We start from the raw sequence: 21,862 nt of genomic DNA on the forward strand, positions 1-21,862 counted from the left end.
ATCCTTCAGGATCACAACTTCTTTGCTTGCCTTTTCTGCCTGCTGTTTTGGCTGGCTGCTTTCCCAATTCCTGTTTTGATTTGCCAACTGTAGAATTGAGGGGCATTATTTCCTCCTGATACCTTTGTGTTGTCTCTGAAATTTGTTTGTTCAGATCTCGACAGCTTGGTTCATTGAAGGCTTCAGTTTATCGTGCGTTTTCAAAGGTGTATATATACTCAGCTTGAATCTTTTGCTTTAAATCTTCCAGTTCAGCTCTGATGCGAACATTTTCCTATAGAACAGCTTCATATACTTGTTGCACATTTTGCTTCTTTTGAGTTATCTCATGCTCTGGGGTCTCCTGCTGCCCACCCTCTGGGGTCTTTTGTTGTCCTCTCTCTGGGATTATTTGGTGCCCTCCCCCGGGGGTCTTTTTTTATTCATTGACGGAATGTGGGCATTGCTGGCTAGGCCAGCATTTATTACCCATCCCTAATTGCCCTTAAAAAGGTGGTGGTGAGCTGCCTTCTTGAACTGTTGCAGTCCATGTGGTGTAGGTACACCCACAGTGCTGTTAGGGAGGGAGTTCCAGGATTTTGACCCAGCGACAATGAAGGAACGGCAATATATTTCCAAGCCAGGATTGTGAGTGGCTTGGAGGGGAACTTCCAGGTGGTGGCATTCCCATGTATCTGCTGCCCTTGTCCTTCTAGATGGTAGTGGCTGTGGGTTTGGAAGGTGCTGCCTAAGGAGACTTGGTGAGTTCCTGCAGTGCATCTTGTAGATCATACACACTGCTGCTGCTGTTCGTCAGTGGTGGAGGGAGTGAATGTTTGTGGAAGGGTTGCCAATCAAGTGGGCTGCTTTGCCCTGGGTGGTGTCAAGCTTCTTGAGTGTTGTTGGACTGCACTCATCCAGGCAAGTGAAGAGTATTCCATCACACACCTGATTTGTGCCTTATAGATGGTGGACATGCTTTGGGGATTCAGGAGGTGAGTTACTTGCCGCAGGATATCCTAGCCTCTGACTTGCTCTTGTAGCCACAGTATTTATGTGGCTAGTCCAGTCCAATTCTGGTCAATGGTAACCTCCAGGATGTTGATAGTGGGGGATTCAGCGATGGTAATGCCATTGAATGTCAAGGAACGATGGTTAGATTCGCTCTTATTGGATATTGTGATTGCCCGGCACTTGTGTGACACTAATGTTACTTGCCATTTGTCTGCGCAAGCCTGGATATTGTCCAGGTCATGGACTGCTTCAGTATCTGAGGAGTCGCAAATGGTGCTGAACATTGTACAATCATCAATGAACATCCCCACTTCTGACCTTCTGATGGAAGGAAAGGTCATTGATGAAGCAGCTGATGATGGTTGGGCCTAGGACACTGCCCTGATGAGCTTCTGAAGTGATGGCCTGGAACTGAGATGATTGAGCTCCAACAGCCACAACCACCTTCCTTTGTGCTAAGTATGATATCAACCAGTGGAGAGTTTCCCCCTGATTCCAATTAACTCCAGTTTTGCTAGGGCTCTTTCATGCCACGCTTGGTCGGATGCTGCCTTGATGTCAAGGGCAGTCACTCTCACCTCACTTCTGGAGTTCAGCTCTTTTGTCCATGTTTGAACCAAGGCTGTAATGAGGTCAGAAGCTGAGTGACCCTGGCAGAACCCAAACTGAGCATTAGTGAGCAGGTTATTGCTAAGCAAGTGCTGCTTTGTAGCACTGTTGATGACCCCTTCCATCACTTTACTGATGATGGAGAGTAGGCTGATAGGGCAGTAGTTGACCAGGTTGGATTTATCCTGCTTTTTGTGTACAGGATATACCTGGGCAATTTTCCACATTGCCGGTAGATGCCTGTGTTGTAGCTGTACTGGAATAGCGTGGCTCAGGGCTTGGCAAGTTCTGGAGCACAGGTTTTCAGTACTATTGCCAGAATATTGTCAGGGCCCATAGCCTTTGCAGTATCCAGTGCCCTCAGCCATTTCTTGACATCATGTGGAGTGAATCGAATTGGCTGAAGACTGGCATCTGTGATGCTGTGGACCTCCAGAGGAGGCTGAGATGGATTATCCACTCGGCACTTCTAACTGAAGATTTTTGCAAATGCTTCAGCCTTATATTTTACACTGCAGTGCTGGGCTCCTCCATCATTGAAGATGGGGATATTTGTGCCACCTCCTCCCCCAGTGAGATGTTTAATTGTCCGCCACCATTCATGACTGGATTTGGCAGGGTTGCAGAGTTTAGATCTGATCCATTGGTTGTGAAATTGCTTGGCTCTGTCTATCACTTGCTATTCATGCTGTTTGGCGCGCAAGTAGTCCTGTGTTGTAGAATCACCAAGTTGACATCTCATTTTTAAGTATGCTTGGTGCTGCTCCTGCATGCCCTCCTGCACTCTTCATTGAACCAGGGTTGATCCCCTGGCTTGATGATAATGGTCGAGTGGGGGATATGCTGGGTCATGAGGTTATAGATTATGGTTGAGTACAATTCTGCTGCTGCTGATGGCCCACTATGTTTCATGGTCTCTGCTTGCCCTCCCTCTGGGGTATTTTGTTGTCTTCTCTCTGAGGTCTTTTGTTTTTCCTTCTCTGGGGGTCTTTGTTGCCCTTGCACTGGGATCTTATGTTGCCCTTGACACTTTATTGGGAGTTGCCCCCTCTCTGGGGTCTCTTGTTGCCCTTGGCGGAGTTGCCCTGTCCCTAGAGTTTCTTCCAATTATCTGTCTATGGCTATTCTATTTTCTTTTAGTTTTAGCTTTAAATTGTGTTGCCTCTTTAAGAGCTGAAAGTGCAGTCACTGCTTTTTTCAATTAAATTGTCTGCAGCTGTCAGTTCTGGCTCTGTGGATTTCCCGCGCTTTTTAGGTTTTGGTGGACTTCCTAATGATCATCCACTTAGTTGTTTGGCAAGCTTTCTAAGCTTGTCTTCTTGAAAAAAAAGCACTCGACAGGTGTTCTTTTTTTCACCCTTAGTGCTGTCTTGGGAGTCTTGGCAGGCACACGCTCCTATCAGGGCCCTTTATTTTAAAATTTAAAGGTACAGTGCTTTGTTGTTAAAATCTGCAGGTCTCTCTTTTTTTAAACTCTGCAGGTTTTGCTTAAACTTTTGACTCCACCAGACGATTTTTACAGGTTTGTTTTTTTTAACCATTTTTTTATCTGCAGCTATGTTCCACCTTCTCTAATCTATTGACTACCACCTATTCTACAATGTAAGTACAGCTTCTTTTATAATTTTTGCTCACCTTCTCGTGAACTCCAGTATTCTTCACACTGCGTCACTCAGGGTCTTGCAATTTTTTGTATTTTTGCTCACCTGTTTTTGTAACCTGTCCTGGGCCAGGATTTCCCGGTCGATGAGCAGGGGGTGGGGCCCGCTCGCTGACTTGTAAAATGACGCAGGATGACGTCAGGCAGAACTCCCGATATCACCCCACCTTATTTCAATTTTGAGGTCGGCGGGAGCTCAGCAGAATCAGCTGTGCGCCCACCGACCTGTCCATGGCCAATTGAGGCCATTGACAAAGTGGTTAAAGTAATTAATGGACCTGACCATCCAACCTTAAGATTGGCGAGCAGGCCGGGAGCCCTGGCGGGTTTAAGAAAAAGTATGAAACCTCATCCACAGGCGGGATGAGGTTTCATGTAGGTTTAAAAATTTTTAATAAAATTGTCAATGAAAGTGATGGATATGCCCCAACTCATGTGTCACATGAGGGGACATGTCAGGAAAATTTATTTCTTTTTTAAAAATTTTTTCAGACAGGAGCCGATCTTCCTGAGGCAGCACTTAGTGTGCGCTCTTTCGTGTGCATGCATAAAATGGTGGCACACCCCCAAACGGGGGCACCAATCGGAAACATGACTTCACATGCCCGCTCCTGAACTCCACCACCCCCCCCCGCCCCCCCACAAGACGGGGGGAAAATTCTGCCCCAGGTTTTTTTTCTCCTTTACTCTGCATCACTCAGGGGTCTTGCAATTTGTTGTAGTGTTTCTCACCCATCTTGTGATTTAAGCAATTTTTTTGCTCTGCATCACTTAAGGGTCTTGCACTTGAACTTCCAGTCACTCTGGTGGATTTCTCAACTTCTAAATCTGTAGCGAAGCTTCTTCAATGTTCCTTCAAGTTTTCTTCTTGGGTGTGTGTCTCTCTAGTTAGGCTTCAGTTGCTTTCAGTTTCTCAAATCTTGGGATACTGTTCTGGGTTCATGCATCCTTCATATCACCGCAGATCACCATATCGGATTATTGTACTATCTCTTGTAGAAGCAATCAACGCTACCAACCATGTTGTACTATGCTGATAGCGCTGATATCCCACCGCTGCCAACCATGTTGTAATATAGTGTGTGATGGCTAATTGATGAGATCCTGCAGAGTTGTATATTTAAAAATGAACCTTTAAATGTTAGTCTTTAACTATTTACAGATCCAGGGTATAGTCATGCATGGAGCTGTTACCTCCATGCAGGCTGGTTCCAGAATGTTCTCCAAAGATTGTTCTCGCAGTCTACTACCATGTAACTCTATACATCATACTGCAGGCTGTGCTATTCTCCATTTCCACGTCAACCCTTGCTCTGCCATTACAGTGGCATGCAAGCGCATACAACATCATATAACATTTGTGTTTTCTTTTTCTGACTATCCTTGCTAGCCCTCTTGATGGGACTGGCTACCTTTTTCTTCGAGAGCCTCCATGATGATGCCACTCTACAGAGCGATGTCCTTAACATAATCCTTAATATCTTAAATGTGCTATGTTACAAGATGACTCAGACTGGTCCAAGCAACTGAAGTGGTGCTCCACGATGCAACTTGTATGCTATATCATGACTCTTGTGAAAGAATTGACTACATCATATCTGTTCTTAGCTGTTAAGAGAGGTCAGGAACTAACACTGAAGAATGTGGCTTAAATTACCCAGGAGTTACTCTGCCACTTTCCTCTTTGGGTTAAATATTAATGATATGATGGATTGCTTAAAATTAAAACATTGTCATATCTTCCTGGAAACTGAGCAGTGATTTGCATAATATTGATAGTCACATATAAGCTACACATTAATAAAGTTGAGTAATTTGCAATTTATGTTGGTATTGTTTAAGGGACGAAGTTGAATTTCTTTGCTTCATATAGTCTTTCTTTTCTCCCATAACCTATAGGTTTTTAAAGCCTAACCACAACTTGCTGATTTACATCATCTTCTCCCTTTTCAGTCCAGTTCAATTTGATCCTGGTTGACTTCACTAGGTATTCCATTTTTAAAAATCTGAGGGAGGAGTTAGATGGAACCATTACTTGAGTCTAGACCAAGCATTTAAATAATGGACTGCCATCTAGCAAAGAAGCTGTACACTTCTATTGTTTTACATGAAATTTTCAGCACAAGAGCTCATATCCCACCCAGCAAGGTAAATAGTGAAGAGCAGAATACTCTAGCAGTAATCCATGATGCCCATAAGATGGCATTATTGTAGTTACAAAGCTCATTGGTGCACTCTAGTGCCAGTGACTGAGTACTACAAAAATAATACTTCTGAATATCATGCAACTTCAAAGTTACAAGCATCCCTTCTATCTTGTAAGTTTGCCTAGTTGATGTTTTATGATTATTTTGATGTGAAACATTACACAGATGAATAAGACAAATATATGCAATTCACAAGTTTGATTTTTTAATTTCCAATTTTGGTTCCCTTAGGTTTTTGAAAAATTTTTCCTCAAGGTGCCTATTGAATTTGTTTGCTGTATGTTTTTCATGGAATTGAGTTGCAAAAGAACAGGAAAAGCTAGAATACCACACATTTTTGTTTTCCCATGTTTTGTAGAATAGAGTGATGTTACATCATTAGGTAGTGGCTGTTTGTTGATGATGATTAAATTGCTGTATTCATCCTTTCACATTAATGTGCCATATTGCAAGCTTCTGTAGCACGTGTAACACCATAGGCATTAAAATTCCATATTTTAATTGCTGGAAGTGGTGGTTCTAGAAACAACAATATTGAAATCATCTTATCAATTAAGTCCAAAATTTAAACAGATTAGCCAAATGTATATTCTAGTGATTGTATTTAACCATACTGTAGATTTTTGTGGATATCCATGTTCTTATTCATCATCTTAGCACTTAATCTTAACTTTGATTATGTTTGCAACTGTCCATGATGACAATTTGCTTTCTTAATACAGATATAGCTGTGGTAACAGTGTCCATATCAGATGCATGAAGATTTGGGCAGAACACCAGGCAAAGACTGAGATTGAAACCATCATCAAGTGCCCTCTCTGCAGAGAGGAGTTTGCACCACTGAGTCTCCTGCAAGAAGAATACAGAAACTCCACCAAACTTTTGGCAGCAGAAAGAGAAAGACTTGACAGACACCTTGGCATTCCATGCAATAACTGTCAGGTTTGTCCAATTCAGGGAAAATGCTACAGGTAAACAGATTTCTGTTTCATGTTAACAAATATAAAATATAAAGTGCTTTGCTTTTTGTTTAAAGTGCCTTGCACCACTTGTTGCTTCTTTTATAACAATTTTAATAAGAACATAAGAAATAGGAGCAGGAGTAGACCACTCAACCCACTGAGCCTGCTTCACCATTCAATATGATCCTGACTGATCTTGGGCTTCAACTCCATTTTCCTGCCAGCTCCCCATATCCCTTTATCCCCTGAGAGACCAAGAATCTGTCTATACCCAGCCTTAAATGTATTCAACAATGGAGCATCTATAACCCTCTGGGGTAGAGAATTCCAAAGACTCGCAACCCTTTGAGTGAAGAAATTTCTCCGTGTCTCTGTCCTAAATGATCAGCCCCTTATCCCGAGACTGTGCCCCCGTGTTTTAGATACCCCGACCAACATCCGCCCTAGTAAGCCACCTCAGAATTTCTTCTAAACTCCAGACAATATAAGCCCAGTTTATAACATGCACAGCGCAGGTTCATTAAGACGCTGCCTAATATGAGTAAATACAAATATAAAGAAAGTCTTGAAAAATTGGAGTTGTTTTCATTAGAGCAAGGTAGATTATAGGGTGACTTGATAAATTAAAGTTCTGAAAGAATACGAAAGAAAGACAAATACAGAGAAACAGACTTTCCAGTAATTGACAGGTCTTGAATGAGGAAACATAGAAATAAGATTAAAGGTGATAGATTTAAGACAGAGATCAGCAGAAAACCTGTATTGCAGAAAAGTTTGTAAAGTTGTGGAATGCACTACCACAGTTACTGATTGAAATACAGACCACCAGCATTTAAGAATGGGTTGGATGTGTGGTTGGAAATAAGGGGAAATAAAAGAATACAAGAAGTGAGTAGGCACATGGGATAAAGACCACTGATCTTGTAAAGGATAAACATTACAGTGAAATGGTTGGACCAAATAGCATGATTCCATGTTGTAATTTCTATGCAATTATCTTTGAATTTCTACCATATTCTTAAATACATAGCAAAATGCCATCTCTCTGGCATCCAAATGCTATTGGAAATTTTAGCTTTGATGTAGAACTGACAGACAGTAAACTCTTTCCCAATTTAAAACGTTATGCTTCCAGTGGACTGTTTAGGTATGTTTAAATTTGACAATTTTAAATTTACCCATCTGGTGGAAACTCGGCACACACAATGTTACACTGAAGACTCACTGCCAACATTCCACTCCTTTTCCACTGTCTTCTATTTTAAAGTACATTTCTGAGCAGGCAGCAAGGATGTCAACATGATGCTGATGGAATCCTTTTAAATATGCAGTAAGGGTCTGTGGTAATCTGAGGTGCAAAACACCTTTTTAAAGAATGTGAGCAGATTGACCACGTGACTGTATTACCCTATTGCTGTGTCACGCAGGCTACAATGTTAATCGGTAGTTTAGAATAGGGTCTGGTTGGAGAAGCATACGTGTTAGTGCTCTGTTATTTGTTAATAAACAGCATGTGCTTCATTTTACATTGGTCTCTGTGTCTGCAGTATCTTGTTTATCAACTCACTCACCAGTAGGTAGGTGTGCAACCATGTTTGCTGAGCAAAGCAACCCGACAAGAGGAACATAACTGGCGATGAGGCAAAACGCGATCAGTCAACGACACCAAAGGAAGCCGCAGAAATTCAACAGAAGTCAATCAGCTGTAAGTACAGCCTTCATCACAATCGTCGAAGTTATCTCCCTCCAGTATGCCACAGTTTGGCCACATCAAACTGTTTGATCAGACCATCAGACTGGTCACATTATATTGAACGCCTCGCATTCTTCTTTTTGGCCAGCAACATGTCGGGGGAGAAGAGGTGAGTGGTCCTCTAATCGACGTGTGGCAGTAAAACATACGGCCTAATTTGTAGTCTAATGGGACTCAACGCCCCAGATTCCAAGAGCTTTGATGAGTTGGTAAATCTTATGAAAAGCCACTTTCAGCCGAAACCCTCGGTAACAAAGCAGCGTTTTAAATTTAATTCGAGGTGTCGCACCCCTGGAGAGACAGTCGCTTGCTATGTAGCCGTCTTAAAACAACTGACAGAGCACTGTGAGTTCGGGACATCGATTAAGAGACCGATTAGTATGTGGGAATGAAGATGCCATTCAGAAAAGGTTGTTGTCAGAAACAAATTTAGACTTCAGCAAGGCGCTGGAGTTGGCGCTCGCAATGGAGAGCACAGTCAGGGATTCAGAAGCAATCCAGGGAGCACAAAATGGCACCATCCTTTGCTTCAGGAGGGAAGCACCGGTTAGAAACGGCGTGGAAGCATTGGGCTCCGCAGAAAGGTGGAAAACAGCCACCATTAACAGACCAGCAAAAAGCAATGGTTTAACAGAGAAAACCTACAATAATAACAACAGAAATGGAACCAGACAGCCTGCAAGCAAATCACAATTTAAAAAAATCGAGTGTTTCTACTGCCATCGTAATGAGCACATTATGCACATTATGCAGTGTTGTAAAGACAGATTAAGACAAAATTTTAAACAAAAAGGTAGAAATCATGAAATCCACATCATAGAGGAACCAGAAGAAACAGAGTCAGATGTTTATTCACTACACAACTTAAAACTGGGTAAAAAAGAGCCAATCTACGTGACAGTGGAAGTCAATGGGAAACCTATCTGAATGGAGATGGTTACAGAGGCATCCACGGCAGTTATAGGGGAACATACATTCAAATATCTGAATAGAGGAGACTACTCTTTAAATCTGGAAAACCCTGATGCTAAATTAAAGACGTATATTGGTGAAGACACACGAGTAAGAGGTATATGCAAGATTCCAACACAATGTGGAAATCAGTCTGTTAATCTATCCCTAGTAGATTTAGCAAGCAGAGGACCGAGCCTCCTCGGAAGGAACTGGTCAAGAGAGATTAACCTTGAGAGACTACTGAGATCTCAATCAGAAGTAGGAAATGTTACTGTTTGGAAAAAGGAGTATGTAAAGACTCAACAAAAGGAACTCGTAGAGATGACACTTCAGGACAGAGTTCGAGTTGAAGCCAGTAACCTCCAAAAAGAAAAAGAAAACCTGCTAAAGGACTTCTGCATATTGCAAGATTCCCTCAGATCCCAATTTGCACTGCTAAAAAGGTATGAGAAAGAACAAAGAATTCAACATATCTCTGGCCAAGATGAAGAATAAATTAGCCAAGAAAACACAGCAATGCTTAACTCTCCAGGAAACAACTAACAAATATAAAAAAGAAATGGAAGAACTGAAGAATCAGCGATGTGGATGCCAAGAAGCTTTAAAAATAGAGACCCCTGAGTTTTCAAAGGAGCTGACAGATGAGGAAATGCTGAAAGACTCAACCACTGAGTTCATTCAAATTGAGCTTATACCTGAGCCTAGTCTGGCCAATAGGGAAATTGAAAAGAAGGCCGAGATTAAAGTCAGCCCTGCCAAGAAGAAAACCCATCAAAAGAAGACACGTAGGAAGAAAAAACAGAATTACTAACAAGACCCCGAAATTTTTTTTTACACAACAGGAAGCTGATCATTCATGTTGAAGTTAGACTTGCCCAACATCCTGATTTTGAGAACCTTCTTGACAGTTGACCTTCATATTGTTGAACTTGGAGGGGAGGGGCAGCAGGAGTGCCAGTGATTGGGCCTGAAAGAGGTTGAAAGCATTCCCGTTGGAGTCTACACCACATGTGGAAGGAACTCCACTTGGTTTGGAAGTGCCTGTAGGATCTGTTGAGCCTGAGAGAGTCGAAGAGACAAATTTACAGGTTCCTACTGGAGAGCGTAGTGGACAGGTGACTCCTGAGTGGGAGGCCACAGAAGAGCTACGACATTCTGGGAAATCGCTCCACTGATTAGAGTCATACCTAGCACAAAGGAAGATGGTTGTGCTTTTTGAAGGTCAATCATCTCAGCCCCGGGCTATTACTGCAGAAGTTCTTCAGGGTAGTGCCCTAGGTCCAACCATCTTCAGCTGCTTCATCAATGACCTTCCTTCCACCATAAGGTCAGAAGTGGGGATGTTCATTGATGATTGTACAATGTTCAGCACCATTCACAGCTCCTCAAATACTGAAGCTGTCAATGTTCATATGCAACAAGACCTGGGCAATATTCAGTCATGGGCTGACAAGTGGCCAGTAACATTTGTGCCACACAAGTGCCAGGCAATGACCATCTCCAACAAGAGAATCTAACCATCTCCCTTTGACATTCGATGGCATTACCATCACTGAATCCCCAACTATCAAAATCCTGGAGGTTACCATTGACCAGAAACTGAACTGGACCAGCCATATAAATACAGTGGCTACAAGAGGATGTCAGAGGCTAGGAATTCTGCAGTAAGTAACTCACCTCCTGACTCCCCAAAGCTTATCCACCATCTACAAGGCACAAGTCAGGAGTGTGATGGAATACTCTCCACTTGCCTGGATGAGTGCAGCTCCAACAACACTGAAGAAGCTTGTCACCATCCAGGACAAAGCAGCCCGCTTGACTGGCACCCCAATCACCACCTTTAACATTCCCTCCCTCAACCACCAATGCACAGTGGCAGCAATGTGTACCATCTACAAGATTCATTGCAGCAGCTCGCCAAAGCTCCTTCGACAGCACCTTTCAAACCTGCAACCTCTACCACCTAGAAGGACAAGGGCAGCAGCTTCAAGCTCCCCTCCAAGCCACACACCATCCTGACTTGGAAATATATGGCCAATCCTACACTGTCACTGGGTCAAAATCCTGGAACTTCCTCCCTAACAGCACTGTGGGTATACCTACACCTCATGGACTGCAGCAGTTCAAGAAGACAGCTCACCACCACCTTCTCAAGGGCAATTAGGGATGAGCAATAAATGCTGGCTGAGCCAGTGACGCACATATCCCACAAACAAATTTTAAAAATGACAGGGACCCATTGCTGTGACAATGCTGGCTGGGCATTATTTATATTTCCTTTAGCCACTCAAGCAGTGCAGCTGAGAGGGCATGCACTGGGGAATTCGCTGTCAGACCTGGGTGCATCGCGCAGCAAGACACTGGTAAGCAATCACCAGGCAGGCACTGGGGCTGAGAAAGTTCTGGAAATGAACAAGTATCCAGGTTAGTGGGGCATCAGACTGACTAAGAATCCCAAGGGGTGGGACAAGAGGCACCCAGAGACACTGGGAATGAATTCACATGTTTGATGTGGGAGAGGGTAGAAAAGAACTCCCAAGTCAGCCTTGTCTAGGGATCTGGAATCACAATCAATCATTCACTGGGTTTAGCAACTTGGCCTGTGACTGGATCCAGACTAGAGCTGTGTTCCCAATTACCAGTGGTGTCCCGATGGCAGATATGCCAAGCAGCAAGTCCACAATATTGACAGGCTGATAAACATCAGAAGGGGAAACAAAAAACCCTGAAACACACAGCTGCTATATATTGAATAGGCAGGAAGTGGAAGATCGTACCTAAAACAGTGACAGTGTTCCCAACATGAGTCATCAAGCCTAATCCTACTCCAGGAAGGGCATGGAGGAGTCATGGTGAGGTATTCAACAGGCATGTCACTGAACCTGTAGGGATACCTTCCAGCTGAAGGGAAAATATTCCCAGAATGAAAAAAACAGTATAAGCTGGGAAATAAGAATACTGGTCCAAACTGGTCTTGTATACCTTAAAATGAAACATCAGTAAAAATTGGGAAATAAGAGTACTGGTCTGAACTGGTTTTTTTTCTTCTTCTGGGTACATCACCAGTCACATCGGTGTTCATTATATCAGACAGCCCTGGTAAACTTTCATGTAAACCCCTTTAACAGAGCAAAGATAAACTTTGCATTTAGAAATGTAAATGTGCAAGATTGTATTAGAATTTAGATAGGGAGAGTTTATGATTATTAATCTATTTGAAAAGGGATCCTTCAATCAAAGAAGTTTTGAGCACCATTGTTTCAGACTTTACTTTGTACAGGTTTCTGAACATGGAGTATTGTCTTGTGTATAAATGTATTCCAGGTTTTTTTCTTCTTTAATACTTCCCTATGCATTCATCAAATAAAAATCGCATGTAAATAAATGAGCTTCATAAGGACTTTCTGATAAGCAACGGGGTGAAAGGTTATGGAAGTAGGTGGGAATATGGAGTTAAGGTTACAAACAGATCAACCATAATCTTATTAAATGGCTGAGCAGGCTCGAGGGGTCGAGTGGCCTACTCCTGCTCCTAACTCGTATGTTCATTTGACCTCCTTCTTGATACCATGCCCATTTGGAGAGCTGCAGTAGTACATTTCCTTGGTCTCTGTCAGCACATGTAACAGGAATAGGTGAGATAAACTATCAACCAGATTTGTCACAGAACCTGACTGAGAAAGACTACAGGGCTATTGGGACTAGATGCAAGGATGAGCAACCTGAAATTTGTAGCTTTTAGTTTAATTTTAAAAGAACAAAATTATTTGAACTTCTAGAGAAACAAAGAATAGTAATTTTTTCATATATTTAAAGAGGCAATGATACTGTTAAAGAAAAGCTCTTGAAAATATTTTATAGGGTGCACAGCACAATTCCCAATATGTATCCCTAAGAATAATTAGGCAGGAGCCCACCAAAGAGGCCTGAAATAAAACACTGAACTGACTATGCTATCTCCTGCTTGCAAATGGGCATTGATAGATAAGTGAATAGACAAAACTGGCAGATGGAATTCAATGTGGGAAAGTGTAAGGTCATCCATTTTGATGCTTTTTACACAATTAAATAACTTGCAGATGAGAAGCAGTAAAGCTACTTCTCATCTGCAAGTTATTTATTTGTGTAAAAATGCTAGCTTACCTTGTGCATAAGGGTTGCATTCATTAAATTATTAGGACAGATTATGGGATGATATAATTGAAGTGTTTAAGATGATTAAAGGATTTGATGGGATAGATAAAGAGAGAACAATTTCCTCTGCTTCAGAACAAAGGAGCATAACATTAAAGTTAGAGCTATGGCATTTAGGGATGATGTCAGAGAGCACATCTTTACACAATAGGTAGTAGAAATCTAGAACTCCATTGAGGTAAGATGAGTTGAAAATATCAAAACCAGCATTGATAGATTTTTGTTAGGCAAGGGTATTAAGGGTTACAGAACCAAGGTGGGTAGATGGAGTTAAGGTACAGATCTGTCATGCTTTATTTGAATGGTGGAAAAGGCTGGAGCGTGGGAGGTGGAGGTGGGCAATTGCCGAATGACCTACCCCTGTTCCTATGTGTTCTATTCTGGTGGCTAAATGGATAAATATACAATTTTTTTTTCTTGGTAATGTGTCCTACAGATTAGGGGTGTCTGAAGTTCAATCACAGGCTTGAGCGACCTGAACTCTGCTGGCTTATAGTGCGATGCTACGGTTAACGTCCATTATCAACTCTAAGATGGAAAGCATTACCGAGGATCCCTGTTCACTGTATTCTTTTGGGTAGTGTACACATGAATGTTAAGTGGAGGCCAGGACTGACAGTGTTGTTTAAACAGCCAATTATCCTGCCAACACTCACTCTGTAAGCTCACATATGAAGAATATGTGGGTGAGGTAAGGGCAGTGGTGACCATGTACCCCAACAAGCATTACTACCGTAAGAAAATGATAGGAGGAAAGGGGATGGGGTAGGGAACAACCATGAAGCTTTTTACAGATGGCAAAAAAAATCTAGTCGATTGGAGCCAAAAATACAGAGTCTGAGGACTTCTCATGTCAATTGAACTGATTTACAGAGTTAGTGTTGGTTTTGTCCATTGCAAGGCTAATAATATGTAATAAGTTGATGTAAGCATTGTTTCTGTTTTCCTTCCATATTCTTCAAAAGATGTTTAAGCTGTCCTGATTTTCACCTTTGTCAGGAGTGTTTTCCATGCCTGAACCATCCTCAGCATGAGTTCACTTTTCGAGAGGTAATTTTAGTTATTTGTATTACAATATTTTAAATGCCGTACATATGTATAGAGTAAAAATAAAGCAATTATGGAAATGCAGTAGTAACAAATACTTAACCAATGATAATTACTGGTTGTTATATGAGGAAACCACCTGAGCCACACAAATAGGCAGTAAGGTAAACGGAAATAATAACATTGGGAAATCTCCAAAGTTTCCTAGTTGGGATGCCTCTCAATAATATTTAGATATGAAAAGGATGATATTCCACTTGTTGTCCAAGGAATCACTCACAGGAAAAACAAAATTATGGATCAGGTGACTTGGAAGTGAAACTTAATACACTTCTATAGAATGTAGTTATTTTTAGAATGTGAAGATCATTCTCAATGAATAGTTTGTAAAACAATCATTTTGAATTATTAGATAAGAACATAAGAAATGAGAGCAGGAGTAGGCCATAGGGTCCCTCGAGCCTGCTCCACCATTCAATAAGATCATGGCTAATCTGACTGTGGCCTTCATTCCTCTTTCCTTCCTGTACCCCCATAACCCTCGACTCCCATGTCAATAAAAATTCTGTGGAGCTCAGCCATGAACATATTCAATTACCCAGCCTCCACTGCTCACTGGGGAAGAGAATTCTAAATACTAGCGACTCTCTGAGAGAAGAATTCCTTCTCATTTCCATCTCAAATTGGAGACCCTTTATTTTTAAACTGTGCCCTCTATAGTTCTAGATTCCCCACAAGGGGAAACACCCTGTCAGCATCTCCCTGTCAAGCCCATCAGAATCTTTTATTTTTCAATAAGATAGCATTCTCATTCTTCTAAACTCCAATGAGGATCGGCCGAACCTGCTCAACCTTTCCTCATGAGACAAACTCCTCATCCCAAGATCAACCAAGTGAAACGTTTCTGAACTTCTTCCAATGCAAGAATGTCCTCCTTAAGAAGGGTGACCAAAGCTCTGCACAGTTTTCTAGCTGTGGTCTCACAGGTGCCCTGTGCAATTGTAACAAGACTTCCCTACATGTATACTCCATCCCCCTTGCAATAAAGGCCACATTTTTGCTGTACCTGCATGCTAACTCTTTGTGATTCAAGTACAAGACACCAAGTCTCTCTGTATTGCATCATTCTGCAGTCTCTTTCCATTTAAATAATAATCTGCTTTTCTTTCTTCCTGCCAAAGTAGACAACCTCACATTTTCCCACATTATACTCAATCTGCAAATTTTTTGCCTACTCACTTAACGTGTCTATAACTCTTTGCAGATTTTCTGTATTCTCCTCACAACTTGCTTTCCTACCTATCTTCGTACCATCAGCAAATTTGGTTACAATACTATCGGTCCCTTCATCCAAGTCATTGATAAAGATAGTAAATAGTCGAGGCCCCAGCACTGATCCCTGTGGCACTCCACTAGTTACAGTTTGCCATCCTGAAAATGATACATTTATCCCGACTCTCTTGTTCCCTGTTAGTTAACCATTCCTCTATCCTTGCTGATATATCCCCCAAAAGCATAAGCTCTTGTCATGTGTAGTAACCTTTCATGTGGTATCTTATTGAATGCTTTTTTGGAAATTCAAATACTACTAGTTCCCCTTTCTCAAATCTGCTTATTACATCCTAAAAGGACTCTAATAAATTAATCAAACAGGATTTCCCTTGCATAAAAACATGTTGATTCTGCCTTATTGCATTATGATTCTCTAAATGCCCTACTTACTACTTCTTTACTAATGAATTTTAGCATCTTCACAATGACAGAAGTTTAGCTAATTGGTCTATAGTTTCCTGCTTCCTCTGTCTCCTTTCTTGAATGGAGGTGTTACATTTGCAGCTTTCCAATCTGCAGGAACCATTCAAGAATCTGGTAAATTTTGACAGATTATAACCAATGCATCCACTATCTCTGCAGTCATCTCATTTAAGATCCTAGAATGCAGGCCCTCAGGTCAGCCTTAAGTCCCATTAGTATTCCCATTACATTTCCTCTGGTAATAGTGATTACTTTAAGTTCCTCTCTCACTTTTGCTTCTTGATTTTCTACTATTCTTGGGATACTTTTTGTGTCTTCTACTGTGAAGACGGATACAAAATACTTGTTCAAAGCCTCTGCCGTTTCCTTGTTTCCCATTATTCATACCCCAGTCTCACCCTCTAAGGTATCAATGCTTCCTTTGGCTACTCTTTTCCTTTTCATATACTTGTAGAAACTTTGACTGTCTGCTTTTGTATTTCTTGCTATGAGTTTTCTCTCATACTCCAATTTCTCCATTTTTATTACCTTTTTAGTCATCCTGGTTTCTAAAACTTTCCAAATCCTCTGGCCTACCACTATTCTTTACAGCATTGTATGCTTTTTTTTCAGTTTGATATCATCCATGACTTCCTTAGTTAGCCCCAGATGGTGTATTCTCTGGTAGAGTCTTCCTCAATGGAATATATTTTTGTTGAGAGTTATGAAATATCTCCTTAAATGTCTGCTAATGCTTCTCTACCATCTTACCTTTTAATCTATTTTCCCAATTCACTTTAGCCAACCCAGTCTTCATAACCTTGTAATTGCCTTTATTTAAGTTTAGGACACTCAATATGGACCCACATTTTTCACTCTCAAACTGAATGTGAAATTCTGACATGTTATGATAACTCTTGCCCAGAGGATTCTTTACCATGAGGTCTTTAATTAATCTTGTCTCATTACAAATTGCCAGATCCAAAATAGCCTGATCCCTAGTAGGTTGCAAAATGTATTGTTGTAAAAACTATCCCCAATACAGTCTATGAACTCATCCTCCAAGGCTACCTTTGCCAATTTGATTTGTCAAATCAATGTAAAGATTAAAGTCACCCGTGATTATTGCAGTACCTTTCTTGTAAGCCCCCATTATTTCTTAATGTATACTCTGTTCTACAGCATAGCTTCTATTAGGGATCCCATAAATTACTCCTACCAGTAACTCCTTTCCTTTGCAATTTCTCTTGCCCACCCAAATACCAATAGGTGCCTGTGATCAAAACATCCATTCTTGTTTTTCTAAACACCAGAAATGGGTGATTTTGTTTTTATTTTAGAAGAGGAATCAACGTTGGAAACCACTACAACAGGTATCCGGCCTGCCTTTGCCATTAGCAGTTATCAATGATCTAATGAATAGAGAGATAGTTTCAAAAGACTATGATATACTTCTGCAATTGGACAGGTAAGTGGTTTTCAGGCTGTCATGACATTGCAAGTTTTATCCATTAGAGGTAAAATAAGTTGATGTGCTCTACATCTATTTTATGGACCAAAACACAATCGGGGGACTGTTTCACCTTTATTGTAAATGAAAGCCCATGTGAAGTACCTGTTTGTGCAAAACAGCAGCAGGACAGAAAAGGGGTAGAGATGATAAGATAAACCAAGCAGTAGTGATCGGTGATCCAAAGCTTGACTCTATAGTATTGTACAGAAAGTGATTCAAGACAATTATAGACTAGTTCCCCCAAATTCTATAAGAATTCTTATCGAGAAAGGTCATCAGTAATGCAGCACTGAAGAACCATTCACAGGATCAATTGGGAAATATCCCATTTTCCACCTCTGATTCAGGAGCAAAATGATTGTCTTCTTTTGAATTTGGAATGTTCATTTCATGATAGCAATTCCATTACCTATCTAATACTTCAGTGAATGTAAACATATGTTCTTAAAATGGATAGCTCCTGTGCATTTGTTCAGTGATTTCATTCATCTTATTTATGTGAGTAACATGTTATTCATCTGTTCTAAGAAATAGATCCGACACTGTGCCAGGTCATATAGTGCTGACTTTACCCTTGCTAATAGTGAAAGAGCGAAGCAAACTTCTTGTGCCCGGTCAGCAGTGCAGAGTCTGTCTAAAAGCATTCCAATTAAGGCAACAAGTTCGATGGCTGCCTTGTCACCACAAGGTAAGAACATTTCCTCATGTTATTAGATAAATTCCATCTTTATGCACCAATCACAATACAATTTGGCATTGGTGTGTTGTATTATTTTCCATGATCCATGCTAGATTTCAGTATAAGGGAACAAATCAGGAGACCAAAAGTCTTTTGCCCTTTTCTGTCAGCACAAGGAAGGCAGAGCAGGCACTGGTTATCACTATTCTTGACCCTACCAGAGTATCTAAAATCAGTATGCTTACTTCTCTCTGGCTTGCGCACACACCATATGGGTGCATCTTGGGCAAACACTATAGCAGAGGGGGGATGTAGCGAGGGTGACAATAGCAATCCTCATACAACCACCACCAACCTGCCCCCCCAACTCCCCCCCCCCCCCCAAAAAATCAGGCATCTTTGATGATCAGCACCTTTGGTAGGAGAGCCAATCAAATCTTTTAACTACTACATTTCAGGGGCATTCAAAACCATTATCCTATTATTATGAAAAGCAAGGGTCCCAATACCAATCCCTGAGGAACTCCACTACAAACCTTCCTCTACAAACCTTCCTCCAGCTCGAAAAATATCCATCGACCAATACACTCTGCTTCCTATTTTTCAGCCAATTTTGTATCTACGTTGCTACTGTCCCTTTTATTCCATGAGCAATAATGTTTCTCTCAAGTCTGTTGTGTAGCACTGTATCAAATGCCTTTTGAAAGTCCATGAGCACCACATCAACAGCATTACCCTCATTAACTTTTTCTGTTACCTCTTCAAAAAACTCCAGCAAGTTAGTTAAACATGATTTCCCCTTTAGAAATCCATGTTGGCTCATCTTTATCAACCCATATTTTTTCCATGTTACTACTAATTCTATCCCGAATGATTGCTTCTAGAATCGTGCCCACCACTGAAGTTAAACTGACTGTTCTGTAATTGCTAGCCTTATCTTTACAGCCTTTTTTGAACAAGGGTGTAATGTTTGCAATTCTCCAGTCCTCTGGCATCACCTCTGAGTCTAGGGAAGACTGAAAGATTATGGCCAGTGCCCCTGAAATTTCTACTCTCACTTCCTTCAATATCCTTGGATGCATCTCATCTGGTCCCGGTGCCTTGTCAATTTTAAGTATGACAGTCTATTCAACACTCCCTCCTTATCCATTTTGAACGCTATCATATTGTGATGTTCCAAGTATCCTGTAATCACATGCTTAATAATTTGCTCAACACTAAAACCACCTGGTGAATTACCTGTGAGGTTTAGTAAAAATGTTGTATTGAATTTAACAGCAGCTGATAACTCTTTTTCAGGTAAGTTAAAAGGCAACCCATTAAAGGTGCAAAGCCTGAAATTCCTCGAGCCAGAGAGGGTGAAGAGGTCATTGGGAATTTGGGTATGAAATCAGTTCTAATGTGTTTCCTACCTGTTTAACTTCTGGCCTAAATTCCATCTTCAGGGAACACAACAGGTTACCAATCATCCTCCCTCAATTCTAGTGGAGTAAGTCTGGGCATGGAATTTAGGGATACCCTGGGAATTATTCAATTTTTGCCCCTATTAGAGTCAATGGAAATCTGATTTACTGGAAGTGGGTGAGAGTTCCATTGGGTTTAGTAAAGCTCCAGCATTGTACTAAGAAGAGGTATTAGCCTCAGCTAATAAAATAAAGTATCTCACATGCCTCCTTAACCACCCTATATGCCTGTTCTGCTAACTTCAGGGATCTGTGGACATGCACTACAAGGTCCCTCTGTTTCTTTACACTTCTCCTACTATTTATTGTGTATTCCTTTACCTTGTTTGTCCTCCCCAAATGCATTACCTCAGAATTCTCTGGTTTGAATTCCATGTGCAGAACTTAATATAGGCGGCAGGGGTCTCACTAGAGCCCCATGTCACTTTCTTTTGGGAAGGCCCGCCAAAGTAGCTGTTTCTATTCCACTTTTGCTAAATCACACCTCAGCTTAATTAGTAAAGTTGTACTGTTAATAGAAACACTTAGACAGAGTAAAATATTCCACAACCAAAGAATCAGATAAAAGCTCTGACATCCTGCCACATCTAGTTGAGAGTGGCGGTGGACAATTAAGCAACTAACTGGAAGAGGAAGGCTCCAAAGCATCCCCATTCTCAATGATGAGGGAGCCCGGCACGTCAGTGCAAAAGACAAGGCAAGCTTTTGAAACCATATTCAGCCAGAAGTGCCAAGTAGGTGATTTATCTCAACTGCCTCATAAGGTCCCGACCATCATGGATGCAGTCTCAGACTATTCGATTCACTCTAAGTGATATCAAGAACTGGCTGAAGACACTAGATACAGCAAAGGTTATGGGCTCTAACAACATCCCAGCTGTAGTAACCAGCTGCAGATCTAGCCATCTCCATTTGCCAAGCTGCTCCAGTACAGCCACAACACAGGCATCTACCTGACAGAGTGGAAAATTGCCCTGGTATGACCTGTCCACAAAAAAAGGGCAAATTTCACCCAGCAAATTATTGCTTCCTTAGCCAACTCTCAGTCATCAACAAAATGATAGAAGGTGTAATCAACAGTGCTATCAAGCAACAGTTACTCAGCAAAACCTGTTTACCAATACTCAGTTTGGGTTTTGCGAGGGCCACTCAGCTCCAGACCTCATTACAGCCTAGTCCAATCATGGACAAAAAGCTGATTTCCACAAATGAGGTGTGAGTGACTGCCCTTGACATAAAGACAGCATTTAAACAAGCATGGCATCAAGGAGCCCTGGCAAAACTGAAGTCAGTGGGAATCAGGGAGAACTTTCCACTGGTTGGAGTCATACCTGGCACAAAGGAAAATGGTTATAATTGTTTGAAGCCAGTTGTCTCATGCCAGGAAATTGCTTCAGGAGTTCCTCTGGGTAGTGACCTAGACCCAATCATCTTCAGCTGCTTCATCAATGATCTTCCCTCCATCATAAGGTCAGAAGTGGGGTTATTTACTGGTAATTGCACAGTGTTCACTACCAATGGTAACTCCTCAGAATCTGAAGCTGTCTGTGTACAAATGCAAGAAGACCTAGATAAATTCAAGTTTGGGCTGATAAGTGACAAGTGATATTTGTGCTAGACCAAGGGCCAGCAAAACTGTACGAAATCAACAAGAGAGATTCTAACCATCTTCTCTTGATATTTAACAGCATTACCATTGCTGAATCCCCCATCACTAAAATCCTGGGAATTATCATTGACCAGAAACTTAACTGGACCAGCCACATAAATATTGTGGCTACAAAAACATGTCAGAGGCTAGGAATTCTGTGGTGAGTAACTTACCTTCTGACCCTCCAAAAACCTGCCCACCATCTACAAGACACAAACCGGGAGTGCAATGGAATACTCTCCTCTTTCCTGGATGAGTGCAGCTCCAACAATACTCAAGAAGCTCAACACCATCTGAGACAAAGCAATCTGCTTAATCAGCACCAATCCACCACCCCTCAAACATTCACTCCCTCCACCAGCAATGCACTGGCCGCAATGTATACTATATATAAAATGCATTGCAGCAATTTTCCAAGGTTCCATCGACAGCACCTTCCAAAT

General features: G+C 41.4%; 1 protein-coding gene across 1 annotated transcript in view; it reads left to right on the plus strand.

Annotated features, from left to right (window-relative positions):
* zswim2 (zinc finger, SWIM-type containing 2) overlaps positions 1–21,862 on the plus strand; it is a 52,140-nt gene that overhangs the window by 14,045 nt on the left and 16,233 nt on the right. The window contains exons 5-8 of the mRNA XM_078551905.1: positions 6,192–6,440; positions 14,298–14,382; positions 17,454–17,581; positions 18,155–18,314. Coding sequence (XP_078408031.1) covers positions 6,192–6,440; positions 14,298–14,382; positions 17,454–17,581; positions 18,155–18,314 — 622 coding nt within the window. The remainder of the gene's footprint in view (positions 1–6,191; positions 6,441–14,297; positions 14,383–17,453; positions 17,582–18,154; positions 18,315–21,862) is intronic.

This window comes from Cetorhinus maximus, chromosome 11, assembly GCF_964194155.1.
Source record: "Cetorhinus maximus chromosome 11, sCetMax3.hap1.1, whole genome shotgun sequence".
Taxonomy (NCBI): Eukaryota; Metazoa; Chordata; class Chondrichthyes; order Lamniformes; family Cetorhinidae; genus Cetorhinus; species Cetorhinus maximus.